Source organism: Nematolebias whitei, chromosome 7 (genome assembly GCF_014905685.2).
Source record: "Nematolebias whitei isolate Nwh7 chromosome 7, NemWhi1, whole genome shotgun sequence".
NCBI lineage: Eukaryota > Metazoa > Chordata > Actinopteri > Cyprinodontiformes > Rivulidae > Nematolebias > Nematolebias whitei.
The window spans coordinates 29,486,316-29,502,074 of NC_056504.1; the positions used below are offsets into that span (position 1 = coordinate 29,486,316).

General features: G+C 37.8%; 1 protein-coding gene across 1 annotated transcript in view; it reads right to left on the reverse strand.

Annotated features, from left to right (window-relative positions):
* grm2b (glutamate receptor, metabotropic 2b) overlaps positions 1-9,805 on the reverse strand; it is a 52,294-nt gene extending 42,489 nt beyond the window's left edge. The window contains exon 1 of the mRNA XM_037679352.1: positions 9,296-9,805. Within this exon, the coding sequence (XP_037535280.1) occupies positions 9,296-9,805 (510 nt within the window). The remainder of the gene's footprint in view (positions 1-9,295) is intronic.
* Between the last annotated feature and the right edge of the window lie 5,954 nt (positions 9,806-15,759).

Genomic DNA, 15,759 nt, shown 5'->3' on the forward strand with positions numbered 1-15,759 from the left:
CCCCCCCCCCCCCCCACACACACACACACACACACACACACACACTTGATGGTTCCGAGCTCGACTTCTCTGCTGAATTTACCGTCCTGCTCATTGTTGTCCGACTCCACATGTGAAACCTCCAGGCATCTTCTCCGTCTGTTCATGGCCGCTGTCTGTGGGCTCCTGCCAGCGTAAAACTGCCTGGTTAGCTCAGCACTCACCCCCATCACTCGCTCGCTCCTGCTCCAGTTTCCATTGTCTCTGCATTCAGGTGCTTCAATTCTTGGTTGCCCAACTAAGGACAATTAATGAGAAGCCTATTTTTAATGAACGTATGTAGTCCTTCATTTATCGCGGTGCAGCGAAACCCCACGATAAGTTTTTAAAAAAACGTGAAGTAGGAATAGTAGTACAAGTAGAAAGTAGTAGTTTATTTTAGTATTTATATATATAAACCCTTCCCACACTCTTGCAATATTCTGAACAATGTTTCTAAACGCTAAATGCCCTATAAGAGCACAAAATGTCATGATTTCAGCTCTCTGCCACCTACCGCTCTTGGCCACGCCCACTTCTCCACTGCAGAGCGGCGACAACTGATCAGCTGCAGGAGGAAGCTTCTCCTGCAGCTGTGAACTGCACACAGGTGCTAAATAATTTAAAATAATTTATTTTAAATAAAAATTCCATGTTGATCGTGCAGCTCATCCCTCATTCAACCAATTGTGTGTCATGTCCAATCTTATTTTGAAAAACCGCGATAGAGCGAGTTTGCGAAAAATGAACCGCGAAGTAGCGAGGGACTACTGTAAATTGGATTATCTTTTTGACATTTTGATCGCTATTATTTGTGACAAATTAGTTCTGTTGCTATTATACGTAATGTGAATACACATCAAACATTTTTATTTTTACTAAATAATCAAAATTTTATTAACTACCCACTTAAACTGTTGAACTGATTTACTATTTAGTTGTGCTGTTTAATTATAGTTTTGATTTTTTTTTGTATATATATAAAATTTCGTGAAGACTTTGGACTTTTAGGGCTGTAGGTTTTTTTTTTTTTAAGGTAGAAGTGGAAATGCTTATATGAAGGGGCAGCTCTTATGTGATATTAAGAAGCTTGTAATTGACTGTTGTGTTATCGAAACGCACCCTGTCAAAATAAGAGCATTCCAGGATCCGGCTCAAATTAAGCACGGTCTGCGACACACTAAAATGAATAGATGTTAATTTGCTTCAACAAACTATTTTAGGAACAGGAAAATCATCATATTAAACTACATTCACTCTTTACTCCCACCAGTAAACATACTCTTCATAAAATAAATTTTTGAAGCAGTTCTTGAAAGTGCAACGATGCTGCAGAGCTTTATCAACCTCTTGGCTTCAAGACACAATTTGTAGCCTGCAGCAAAAACTCAAAAAGTCTAGCAATTTTGTTGTTACTGAGGATAAAATGTGGTGCTCTTGTCACATGGTCTTGTGTACCACATCCTACATAACAGCTACAGGCTGAATAAAGACTGACCTGTGATACTGAGTGAGAACAACAGCTCCAAGACAGATTAAATTAATGTGCATCCAAAAAGCTGGCATTATAATAACTGCATGACCCCAAATAACCTCAAAATCATTAAAGTGTTTTCCTTGATCCTAAAAGACGAACTGAAACGATAATTAGAGAGCAGATGCTGCTTTACTGTTTCAAGGAGAGCAGTGCATGATAAAGAAAAGCTTTTTGAAGTTAACAACAAAATATCTGAATAACTGAGTGAAGACAGGAGCAAAACAAAGACCGAGCCCTCCTCTGTACCACGCTGTAACAGAGTTAATAAACCACGACACACCAGACATATCAAACGTCAAATATAAGGCAAGACAGATGTAATAACTTCAAATCACTGGAAGTCTATCCGGCAGCTTTAGCAGCAAGATATCAGGGTTTGTCTAATTGTTTTCAAGGGTTTACTGACTTTTCACTTTCTCCAGTGGTTATTATCTTTCCAAGAGTTTGTATTTTTATTTCTTATGACTGACTATAGAAAAAGATTTATGATTTTTGACTTATGCAGAAAGGCAAATACAGATAATAATGTTATTGCACATTGCAAAATGTGTTGTGAAAAACTGGGCAAATTGATAAAAAACGTCTCTTCATGCGATACATAGGATTGTCCCCAACCTGTCTTTCCTTAAAACTTTGACATTAATTGTTGAATTCAACCCTGTTCATCTGTTAGCAAAATATCTCATGAGCCACAGGACAGATTTAACTGCCAGAAGTGATTTGACCTGCCATGGAAGTGCTATGGCTAGCTGCTGCTGCCTCTATTTGCACTTGTAACAAACCATGAACATCTGTATAAAAGGCAGCAATCGGCTTTGTTCATGGCTTCCTTTAGATCAGCCATTAGCTCGTCAACCTGGTCAAAATTCAAACCAAATTCCTTCAAACTGAGGTCACTCAAAGCTCTATCTACAACAGGTAAGATATTGATATTTCATAAACTCACCATAGAACTCAATTTAAAAAAAATTAATTTATCCCTTTATATTATTATTATTATTATTATTATTATTATTATTGTTGTTGTTGTTCTTCTTCTTATTCTTATTATTATTATTTCTATTGTTGATATTATAATAATAATTATATATTTTTTATTATTTATTTATTTTATCTTTCCATCATCCATTCATCCATTATATTTACCTGCTTTTTCTTTTTTGGGTCGTGGTGTCACTGGTGCCCATTATTATTATTATTATTAGTAGTAGTAGTAGTAGTAGTAGTAATAGTAGTAGTAATAGTAGTAGTAGTAGTATTAGCATTAGTATTATTATTATTATTATTATTATTATTATTATCAATATTATCATTATTATTATTATCCATCGGTGGCTCCCTGCTGCTGAATAAGAGAAATAAATGCAAAGTCTCAGAAAATATTTATTGCCTGTAAATGTACAACAGATTATATTTTGAAGCCGACCCAGTTCAACAGCTATACAACCTTAGCTAACACATGCACGACTATGACTCAGTCAATTTTTACAAACACTGGCCTAAAGTTTGGCAGCACTAAATTTTGTGTGATAGTAGCTTGTTGTTGTTCACAACACATACTCCAGAGAAGATAACTCGATATCACAGAAGATGTTCCAATATTGCAAGAAATTTCAGTTATTTTCCTGGTTAGACCCCAAAAAAGTAAATTAAATAAAAACTCGATCAATTCTTATAATACTGTAAGCTGATCTTATTCTAAAACCTCACAGTTTTTTTTTTCTTGTGCTCCCAGGGGTTGAAAAATAACAACATATAACAATAAGAGCAGTACTTCTTTTAAAGTTTGTTCATCTACAGGACAAAACTCTGACTCTAAACCAATTCCTGCTTTTTATTGTGTAGCTTCTGAGGCGCAGGCTTTGTGGAGTTCAAGGTTCCTATTTCATCTTCAAGTTATTAATCCGGGGAACATGTGAGACCAGTTGAAAAAGACTTTATTGTTACTTTTTCTCATTATTTCTCCTTGTTAAATTTATTTCTGTGAAATGTGTAGGCTGCTCCAGCTGAGTCATCATGCACGGCTGGATATATTAGCTAACACTGCAGATGGCAATAAAAGCTATTTTCACAAACTTAAGCAGAAAGAAAAAATAACGGGAACAACAAAATATGCCAGGATGAGTAAGACAACAATAAAAGGCTCCAAAAATATTGCTTGGCTAATTATGAACAATTCCAGAGAAACTGGCTCTTTTGCCGCCTTCACTGCCTCGTCTCCTTCTTGGCCCTGTCACAGGAAGTCTCCGCCTGTCCTCCTCATGCAGGTGGACTCATCCCTGCCAGCCAATCAGGGTGCACCCCACAAATGGGAAAATCAGCTCCTCTCAAAGTTCCATAGAACGGTCCCTGGCACTCATCCTCCTCACTTTTATAACACCCGTCAACGTCTCAAAGTGCCTCTCAGGGATAAATAGGGACTGTGTAAACCAGTGACCTCGCAACAAAAAAGTCCAGCCACGGACTTCTAGCCGCTCTCACAGCTCGATCCGTTTCAGTGCCAAAATGTGAAAGGAGACAAAAAGACTGCTCAGCAGAGTGACAGAAGAGGAATGCAATCAGATGAAAGAAACAAACAAAAGAAGAGTCTCTTTTTGAGTGTGTGTGTGTGCTGAAGAGCCGTTCACAGAAAGACATGCAGATTAAAACGCTAGTCTTTTGTCAAAACATCGTCGACATTACAGGAGACGAAGGCCTTCAGTGTGAGAGGAAGCTCTGTGATAATGAAGACTTCCATCATTATTACTTCCCAGTGGGGATCCTCAGACCTGCCTGTCTCCATTCAGCTTTAAAAAAAACACTTCAGTTTTTTTTTTTTTTAAGTGGGGTAGTGTGGAAGGATTTTAAACAGTAAATATCTCACCTGCTGTAGGCACCTCTGTGAACAACTTCAAATTAGGGAAGCAGAAATTAATTTGGACTTGTGTCTGAAAACATTCTTTCACAAAACACCTCAAGCTGGGACTTAGATGCCGTCTGGCAGTCTTTGTGTGATTTCTGAATGGACCCAGTCAAGGGGGGCGGGGTCTTTGAAGCCAAACCACACCTGATCCGCATTTGTGCTGTGAAGCAAGGTACTAACAAGACAGTAAACTACTGCCGTGTGAAAAGATCAAGAAGATTTTTGGTTCATAAATGTGGTGAAGTATGCCCAGCTGAAGGATTAAACAACAACAAACAGATTTATTACCGAGGGAAGATTGATGGTGACTCAAAGCACCTTTGTTTCCAATTTAAAACCACAAATAGAAGTGCTTAATGAAAAACTTGCACATAAAAACACTGGCCTTTATTTCAAGCTCATTTTGAGTTCCATCACGTTTATGTTGTTCCTTATTGTATTTTGTTTCATACCTGCTGGTTTTAATGTGAGATGACCTGACTGAGCATTATTGGATTTCATACCTGGATGACTGAGCATGAACTTTGATGCCTTGAACCACTTTGGCTGTGGCTTCCTGCCTGGGAGGAGTCGACGGGGGAGAGGGCAGCTCCCAGAAACCATCTTATCTCCACCAAACTGGTTGGTTCACTTAAAGAGTTTACTGCTTGGTGTTTACGTGGGACTCCTCAGACTGATGAAGCCCTCCGGATAGAGGGCGAAACGTCTTTCTACAAAAAAAAAAAAAAACTGTCCAGATGACCTGACTGAGCATTATTGGATTTGGTACCTGGATGATTGAGCATGAACTTTGATGTTTTAATGTGAGATTTTTGGAATCCAGTTTATTGTTGGCTTTTCCTGTTTTTAATCAGTTTGTAAAGCACTTTGGTCAACCTTCTTTTGTAAACATAATCTATAAATGAAATTGACATTGACAAAAGCTTAATGTAATTCAGCATGGTTTGAATACAATGTGAGGGAGACATCACTCCCACATTAAAAAATATTGTGCTCCATGTCAACACATCTGAGTTCTGCTTCAAGCCTCTTCCATGATTCTTGCTTCATTCCTGAAAGCTTATGTCTCTACAGAATGTGGTCATGGATGGAGATCAGTGACTTATGAATAGCCAAAGGCAGCATAAAAACAAACTTTGCTCAACTTTTGTGTGAATGAGCCTAAATTAGCATCTAGTCTGAGCTGCATTTTATTGCCATCTCATAAGGTTCGAAGCAGTTCATGAAAATGCTGATTTAAAAAAACTTCACTCTGCATGACATTTGCTCTATGGATGATTATTTAAATAAAAAGTAATAGTCGTTACCAAATGGTACTCCATATTTAACACATATTGCAAAATTAAATGTATCCAAATATTCTGCATGCCCTGGCAGAGAAACAAGATATTTAACAACAATTTTCAGTCAGGTCATCTGGACAGTTTCTTTTTTTTGCTGAAATGTTTCACCTTCCATCCAGAAGACTTCATCAGTCAAGGAAACACACAACACAAAACTGATTCTTCCCCCAAACAGCTTAGCTTACTCCAAAGTGGAACAAACCAGGTATGTTGGTGCTAAGATGGTGTCTTTGGCACGCCTCCTCTTCCAAAGCTGGCCCTCTTCCTCATAGACAGTCATGTCAAACTGGTTCCAAAGAACCAGGAAAGTGAAAGGTTTCAGCAAAAAAAAGAAACTATCCAGATATCTGGATTATTGAGCATGGACTATTTTGGTTTTGAAACATCTTTAACAGTTTAAGCAAAGATAGTGTTATTGATTATTTTTAACATATTTTTCCTTTTATATTCTGGATGATTTAACATGTAACGAGCTGCAGACATGCAAAGCTTTTGTGTAAATAACTGTAAAGTAAAATTGATGATAATGTAAAAATTAATAGAGTTTATTGGTAAAACATCAATCATATTCAGTGTTGGCTCATCTATCTGTTCAAAAATAATCTCTGCTTCTCCAAAAAGAGCACATTCCAAGAACTATCTACAGCAGGTATGACACTAACTGTTCAAAGTCTTTTCACAAGATTAAAAAATCTGAATGATTCCTTAAGCATGATGGGATAAAAAGATTTTTCTCTGTCTCCTTACAATAAATTAAGCTGCAGCTCTGAATCCATGCAAGACTCAAACATGTAGAACACCAAATGTCAAATGTTTTGTTCAAATTAAAATATGATCATCCCACTTACGTGTTTATTCACGATGCAAAGGATAAGAGCTAAACAGTTCTCAGTCATCTGAGGCCGAGGTCTGTTTTCTGTTGCGCTGTAGTGCAGCTGTAAAACTCACAACCTCGCATTACATTAATAATAGATGCTGTGATGGGACGACAGAGAGTACATTTTAAAAGTTAAGTGACGTGCAACTCAGACACACGAGGAAGAAGATTACATGACGGGCATGGAGCTATGGAAGGCTTCATTAACTCCACAGAGAATCACAAGGATGCTTCATTAGATGAGTCAAGATGTTAGGAATGGTGTCTCACAGTTATGCTCAAGTGGAACTTGACTTCAGCACCAGTCTGTATTTATGCACTTATTAGTTATAAACAATAACATCTAAATGGTTTTTAAGTTGAAGGAAAAAAATACTATTTTTTCTTATTCTGGCAAAACTGGGTGGTGCTGATTGTTTTAAATCTTTGTCCCAACTGATGTAATCCCACTCCAACTTTTGATGCTATTTGAGATATCACTGATGCAAACATGAAAAACGTGTGCGTGTGTTTGTGTGAGTTATGTGCGAATGTTTTTTTGAATGGTAGGAAAAAAGTTGTCAGGAGTTAATTGAAAGTGAATAAATTATCCCTGTGTACTTTGTCTCACTGACACCTTGTGCAGCACAGCAATTATGGCGCCTGAGGGGAATGAAAATTAATTAATTATGTTCTGATGCATTTCCACCGGCAACCTTTCTTATGTGTGCGTGAAAGGTCAGTGTTCGATGCAAATCAGAGAATCACTGCCACAGTGATGGATATTTCAGTAAATGTTGATGCTTCAAGCAAAGTCCCTCCTGGTTGGACTTTTTTATAACAAGATCAATGAAAAAAAAATGTCAGCAAGCATAAATGGTTTTTTTAAAAACCACATAACATGATAACATGGTGTGTAAAATATTAAATTATTAAGTGGAACAATTTATTAAAATAAGTTTAAAGTTATGAGAGATGCCAAATGTCTCCATGGTTCTTGAAGCCAATGTGGGTGCAGTGGATTTGACAAACTTCATTTTAAAAAACAAAAGGTGAATATGTTGCTAATCGTTAAAACAAGTTACCAGATAAATAATAATAATTTGCCTTAAGGGTAGTGAATGAACACATTCTCTTAATATGAAATGTTTTTGATGGGAAGGATTTAGAAATTTCAGCTCTTTAATTTGAAGAGCACGTTCAACCTGTAGGTTCAGATATAACTGGATTAATTAGAAAAAGCTCAAAGGAAGTTTTATTTTTGTGTACGTGGTTTTTGTGAATTCAATGAAATCAGCATTTAAGATATGTAAACCATAGGTGTCTTTGAATAATGTGGTATATATATATATATATATATATATATGTATATATATATATATATATATATATATATATATATATATATATAACAACCTAACAACCTATATAACAACCTTCCGATCACCAGCCCACCGAGGGTGTTTCTCTTGTTGGTTCCAGCGCTTCATGTCGATTGAGAATGGATGATTGACTCAATGATGAACGTTTTACTTTATCTTTAAATTTACTTGATGTGTTTGAAGTAAGGTTTCCAGAAAAAAATGCATGTGCATATATGTATATTTCATGATCCAATGGAGGAATATTCTGTAAATAAAACATCAGAAAGCAACCAATGGATGTCTCCAGCTTTTTTTTTTCAGTCAGCTAAAATGTTTGTTTGTAGGTTTTTTTTTTTTTTTTTTAATAAGGGGCAGATTCTATCAGAATTTTCTTCTGCTTTCTGCACCCTTTTCATTCAGTGTTTTTCTTTTTAATGTATTTGTTTTGTTTCTTTAAAAGAATGAATGAATGAATTAAATAAAACAATTAAATAAATAAGATGGCCGTCACAATCAATCAGCCTTAGCAAACACAATAAAAGGCTATCACTTCGTTTTTACAAGGCTTGAACTCCATTCCTTTTAAAATGAGATTATCTTCATTATATTTTATCCATTCAAGGTGCACTATGACTGAAAATGTTTTTCATGACTTTTGAAAGCTTCCTGTCGTCCTCCGAACACACTGAGACACTTTAAGTTGCAATGTTCACAAGTACCGGTATTTCATTTTATGTTTGATTACAAGTACCATTTAGCTTACAAGCAGCTTTGTAACCTATAAATGTAAATTCTTTGCTGAAATCAAACTACAGAATTTAAGGTTATTTATTTGACAAACAGAATACACAGGAAATGAAAGTAATGACTTGTTTTTAGTCCAGTTCTTTATGTTAAAAGGTTGAAATTCATAAATACTGCGTTCAATTTAAACATGAATTCCTTCAAACAAGCTAATGTTTGGTCCTATTTCATTCTTCTTTTAGACTGATTTAATTATATTTTGAGCCAAACGTATATTAGAACTAATGTGAATTTTACTGAAAAGCCTAATGTACTGTGTAGGTTATACACATTAGTAAATAAATTAGTAAATGAATCAAATAACTGGTCAAAAACTACTAAAGCAGGACATTACATTAAAACATTGGCAGCTTTGACATTTTTGTTTTGTTCATTTAACTTTTCACCGACTTTGAGGAACCTACTTGCTAAATAATGAACACAACAAGAAAAGGTCAATGATAATCAGAATGTCGTGAATTTCCACCTTACCTGAATCGAGACGTCACTGTAGGATCCTCCAATAACTCCAGAAATGGCCAGCGGCACCTCGTTTTGGACGGGTCTGGAGCCGTCAGGGCAGATGAAGCCTGGATCGTGCACCTTGGTGAGGGAGGCCCGGACAAAATCTAGAGACTGCTCCAGAGCGTATGTGTCCTTGGAGCAGGTGTCCAGGATGTGGGCGCCCAGCTCGAGTCCAGGAAGGATGTGATCACTGGAGTTGATCTCATCCAGCGCCAGCAGCATGGCCTCCAATCTCTGGATCCCTCGCTCCTCGTTGATCTTCCCACAGTCCTCCATCCCGTCGCCTTTTTCATGCACGGGGAACAAGGCTCCGATCACCAAGTCCCCGTCGATGATGATCTCACGCTTGGCTGAAGGCGGTAATCTGGAGATGCTGGGCAGAACTCCTGGTGTCAGCATCTCCAGCAGGAACATGTGGAGAGGCCAGTACAGAGCAGAACCGCCCCGCCGCTTGGTGCAGGACAGTGCGTGCAGCATCATACCAGGTAGAACGTTTTGCTGGATGAAGAAGAAACAAGTGGAGGGTTACAGAGTCTGAAGGCAGATTTCTTTCAAATCTTTTCTTAATGAGAATAACATGTCTAAAAATTATTTTTAAACCAAATGAAGTCACAGCCCATGAGTCTATTTACGGGTGACTGAAACAAATAGAAGTACAACCCCACTTACAAAAACAGTTAGGCTGTTGTGTAAAATTTAAAATATTGAAAGTTTGCAATAAATTTGATTATTTGGCAACAGGTTAGAAAAACGACCGAATGTAAATAAAGCCTTTTAGTGTAGCTGAATCTCTCAGAGGTAAAAATGAGCAGAGGCTGCATCTAATAATACATGTATAACAATTTCAGAATATTTGTTTCTATATCATTATTATTATTATATTATTTAATTTTCACAAATTCATAAAATTGGGAAGACTTTGAACATCCCATCATCTACAGTTCAAAAATGTCCAAATAATGTAAGAATCTGAAGGCATTTCTGTGCTCAAAGGTCAAGGCTGAGTCTAGATTGGAGGCTCGACTGCATTAAAAACAGGTCTGATTCTGTTATGTCATCACTGGAGGTGCTCAGGAAAACTTCCACAAATCATTGTCTGCAAACACAGTAAACCTTGCAATCCATAAACGCTGGGCAAAGCTCTATCATGCCAATAAACAGCTACATGTGAACACCATCCAGAAATGCCGCATCTTCTCTGGGCCAAAGCTCATTTAAAATGGACTGAGGCAAAGTAAAAAAAATAAAAATAAACAAAAATAATGTTCTGTGGTCAGAAGAATCAAAATATATGTAGCCCAGTTTGAACTGTGCTATATAGTAAGTGTTAAACTAAGTTCATAGTAATATCATTTAAGTTTAAAAAACAATGTCTAAGTGATAAAAGTGGAACTGAATGAAAAAAAAAACTCTGTCATTTAAAATGTATCATTTTAAAAACAGTTCATATTTGGTCAAGAAAATCTAGTTGAAGCAGACTAAAACAGGCTGTTGTCGTTTTTTTACTATGTTCCTTGAAGTTCACATAAAAGTTTGTTTGAGGAATGGTGCCACATGGCAGACTACAAACTCCTCTTTGAGTTGTACAAAGTGTCAGTCTTGTTCAGTTTTGTTTTGTATTAGATTAAGCATTTTATTTTGCCCAATCAGATGGGAGTGGGTGGGATTAATGGTACGCTGCATGAAACGTGGGTCAGTGTGAAAATCAGACAAGGCAGAGACTCAGATGTGGGACAATAACAGAGTAAAGCTGTCCATGACAATGGTTGACTGTAACAGACTTTAAGAAGCATATGAAAGGTAAATACCTTTGTCTGTATGTTTTATGCTGTTTCAAAATGATGCAGTGTGCAAATGGAAACCATAGTGCAACTAGCATTTTAGCATGCCAGCACAATGTAGCAGCTCAGATTTTGTATAATGAAATGTAAATCCAAACATTAGTGGCTGGTTAAGCTCTTAATGGTTCCATATGAGAAGCCAGTGTGTTTTACTATGGAATATGTAGGACTGGGAGTTGTTAATGTGTACAGTGGACCAGAAGCTACAATAATCTTTGGACCTGCTGGGTGAGTAGACATTCCCCATTTCAGCCGTTGGGTTCCCACCATTGAGGTTGCTGCCAGAAAGGATCTCTGTGTTCATGTGACATCACCTGCCTACTTACCTTACTCAGTGCCATATTAAAGGGATATCCACTCTATCTTTCCTGATCCAGTTTCAAACTTTGAAGGATTTGTGAGTACACAAGTAAACAAATGCACACGCTTTTTATTTTATTTGCTCAGTGAGCAAATGAGCTGTTTGTTTTTAGCTCCCATGCACCCAAGCATTGATTCAGGCCTGCAATGGGTTATTTTGGGGTTGAGTTTTATGGTTGAAAAGTTGTTGTTTTGTTAAATTTTCTTTGTGAATCAAATTCAATTCTTAGTGGGTTAAATAACTGGTAAAGTCATAATTCCCTGCTAAGTGGAGGCACCAAGTTGTATCTCCTGTAAGCTTTTAGTATGGCTATCTTTAAAAGAATGTTCCTAGGGCCCCAACCAATGTACTACATTTCAATCTAAACTATTGGTTAACTCTTTAGCTGCGTATTACAGGCGCTACATATGAAATTAATTTAGAAAATTATAGATACCAAATCCTCCCAGCTAAGGAGAAAGCCTGTTTTTAGGTCACAATTGAAAAAAAAAACTGCCTCTCTTATGGTATAGGGGTGCATTAGTGTCTTTACAGCTTACACATCTTTGCAGCTTAAACGACTGGAAAGTCATCAACAATGCAGAATAGTATATAACAGGAAAAACAAACTCTGGCAGGACTATTGAGCATCTAAAATCCTACATCTGACAAAAACAAGACAACATTCTCCTCCAGAAACTCCACCAGCTGGTCTCCTCAGTTTTAGAGGTTTACAAACTGTTGTTAGAAGAAGAGGGGCTGCATCACTGTGGTAAACATAGCTCTATAACCAGTTCTTCTAGATGTGTTACTGCCATCAAATGTTAAATTAGTTTTTTGTCTTTCTAAAAATGAGTACAATTTATTAGGTGCCGCATTCGACATGGTTTCTAGAATGAAATATGGATTTATGAGGTTTCTACATTCTAATTTTACTTATATTTTACTCAACATCCCAACTTCTTAAGACTTCAGGTTGTTACCGCATGACCAAGTGTTTCAAAATGTGCATTGTTTTAGTCACCTTGTGGTAATTTCCTAGTTGTTTTCACCTAACTCAGAATTTCACTGCAGCTTTATTTAAAGTTATAAAACACTGTGAGGTAGAGAAAAGCCCAAATGCCCAAACTCCATGTGTAAACTTTCTCCTACGAGTGCTTCTCGTCTCGTTATTGAGCCTCACCTGAACTTTAGTGCCGTTCTCAGCCTATTCCGATCAATATTTATTGGACAGTCTAATCCCAATACGTTACTTTTTTACTGAAGAGACTGAAATCCGACTGTAAATCTTAAAAGTTTACTTTCTGGAATGAAACCAAAATGGATTTTCTTTGTATTATTAAACTGTGAAAACAGAGTAGCTGCTGTAATATTTGAAAAGTGAAACATTATCAGCTAACAATGACCACGTCAAACATTTGGAGAGACTTAAAGGCACAAGTCAATGGAAATATCTAAGAGACAGTGGGTCACCTCAATGGCTGGGGTTGCCATAGAAACATGGTGGGTAAAAAAAACATACAAGGGTGGGGACTGTAGGGGGAAGTGGGCATTGAGAAATGTATGCTAATGTAGTTTCATATCATGTCGAGGTTACAGGTTTATATCTCAGCAGGAGGATCAGGGAGGCAGGCTGGATCGGTGCCTCGGACTCAAATCTGAAGATTTAGAGAAGCTGTGTACTCTAAAAGAGCGCAGAGAAATTTTAAAATATTTTTAACGGGGGAGGATTTCTGTTAACACGTTTATCATTTTAAATATTGGGATAACTTGAAAAGGGAGGACGCAACACAAGGAAATACATGTGAGTCCAATTAGGACTTTTTGGGGGGAACAAGTTAAAGGTGAGCTGTGACTGAAATGTGAAGCATAAAACAGATGTTTTCACTTTTTAAAAACACGTTACTGACATGTAAAACTCCACTTATTACTAAAAAATGATGAGCTTCTTTCTGAGCTGTGATTTTATTCAACCTGATTTTGTCCTTTCGCTCGTGCTCATGCAGGCCAAAGACCATCACAGTGGGGGGGGGGGGGGGTTGATGCAGAGGTTGGCTGATACAACCCCACCAGCTTCTGCAGATGCACATACAGACAAGACCATGATGGGATGTGCACGTGTGTTAGCATGCCTTTGCAGGGACGTTTAAAAACGACAATCCGGGAAGGGAGCATCAAACAACAAAAGAAAACAAAGAAGATGAGGAGGAGAAGGAGGAGGAGGAAGAGGAGGAGGGAAGTGTAATGAAAGTTGAATATCTCTGCAGATAAATATTACATCAGGTTGTGGGTGGGAGTCCGTATGGTGGGCTGATGAATCCACTCCATCAGAGAGGGTTTGCGGACGATGGGGTGGTAAACGCAGAACTTGTCTCAGACAGATCCTCTCTGTGCTCTGCAGGACTGCTGCGCAACGTTCGGCCTATTTTTAGAGCCCAAGGTGAGAAAATAACTTGACGAGTTCAACATTAGACGTCTAATTGCTCCTCCGTGTAGCCGGCCGGAGCAGATGGCAGCAAAGACTGGGTCACGGAGTGAATTAATGGTCCAATAAGAAACAGCCAATTAGGCTGACCTACGTGAACTGGGCCAAGGTTGGAGGTCTGAGAGACCCTCTTAAACTCAGCCGACTTGATTTCACTCGTATTGAACGGGAGCTGTAATACGAGTTCAAACCTGCAGCTTTTGCTTTGTAGCAGCTTTCATCAGGCCTCGATAACATCATTAAAACCATCTTGAAGCGGCTGTCACACTCCCACCTGGCAGCCAATCGAGTCACTCGCTCTCCAGCTGTCTGCGCTCAATATTCCCTCTGAAAGGCGAGTTCAAAAAGAAAAAGGCGGCGTTGCTTTTCTCCGCTTTGAACCGGCAGCTAATGTACTCCATGCCCGCCACCGAGAGGAGTTTCTTTAAGAACACCAGTCGTTATTGTTGTAACTCCTTCACTAAATATAGATGTGACTCACCGAGGAGAGTCAGTGATGGCGGTGATCAATAGACGCATGCACATTCTCATCATGTGTGCGTTTATGAAGAAATGTGATATTTCTTTGTGAATGTACAATTATTACTGAGGTTTCTGTGTTCAAACTCCTCCTGTTGTATATTTTCCACTGCTGAAGGTGAAATGATGGTTATGTTTCTGTTTTTGTGTTTGTTCATACTGTTAGCAAAATAACTCGTGAACCACTGAATGGATTTTAAACAAACTTTAAGGAAATAATCACTGAGTTGACGTCTACAAATAATTACCTTTTGTAGGCAAGTTGATTAAAAATGTCTGCCACAGCTGAGCAAGATTAGCAAACATAAAAACGTTTATAAATTTAAAATGTCTAGGCACTGAGCTGTGGTTTGGTGTGGCAGTAGCTGAGAGTGATCCTGAACGTAAACACAGAGCACGAGCTGATCTCAAAGATCTGCGTTCAACACTTTGCCATTGACTCTTTGTAGTCAACTCCATCTGTCTGTTAGCAAAATAATCTTATGAACCACTGGATGGATTATAATGAAACTTTCAGAAAATAATTAGTGTGCAAATGTTGATTGCTGCCACAAACTTTAAGAAAACACAAAAATGGCTATAAATTAACTAGTTTTACAACTACTGAGCTCAAATTTAATGCAGTAGTGGCTGAGTGTTTTCCCTTTAAATGGAACACATTGCACAACATCATTGCTAACAATAACCCTTTCTGTTAGCACAATATCTCATGAGTCACTTGACAGATTTCAATGAAACTCTAAGGAAGTTATTAACAGATGTCCCACGCAAGCTCGTTATTGTTTGGAGTCAATCCAATTCAAGATGGCTGCCACAGCCAACTGACTTTAGAAAACACAAAAATCACAGCTCAACTAATTTGACAGACATTAGGATTCATTTTGGTGCTGAGCTGAGCCACAGAAAATACTCTGTGGGCATAACGTTATTTTAAAGGCTTTATAAAAATTGATTTATAAAAAAGGCTCAGTCTAAAACTCTGGCAAGGCAGCGGGCGATATGCATTCCTTTATTGTTCTATAAAGCCATCCCTTCATCCACTCAAACTTTTAGGCTGGATGTGGCACGCCTTTATTAAATGCTCCAGGATAAATGACATGACATTTAATTAAGTGCCTAAATCACAGCGCATGAATCATTAAGCCAGTGGAGTGATGGAAGCCAATAAAAAGATCAAATCCAACCCAGTACCTTGCCAGGGGCGGGGGGGGACGGTGGGGAGCATATTCCAATAAGTGAGAAACCA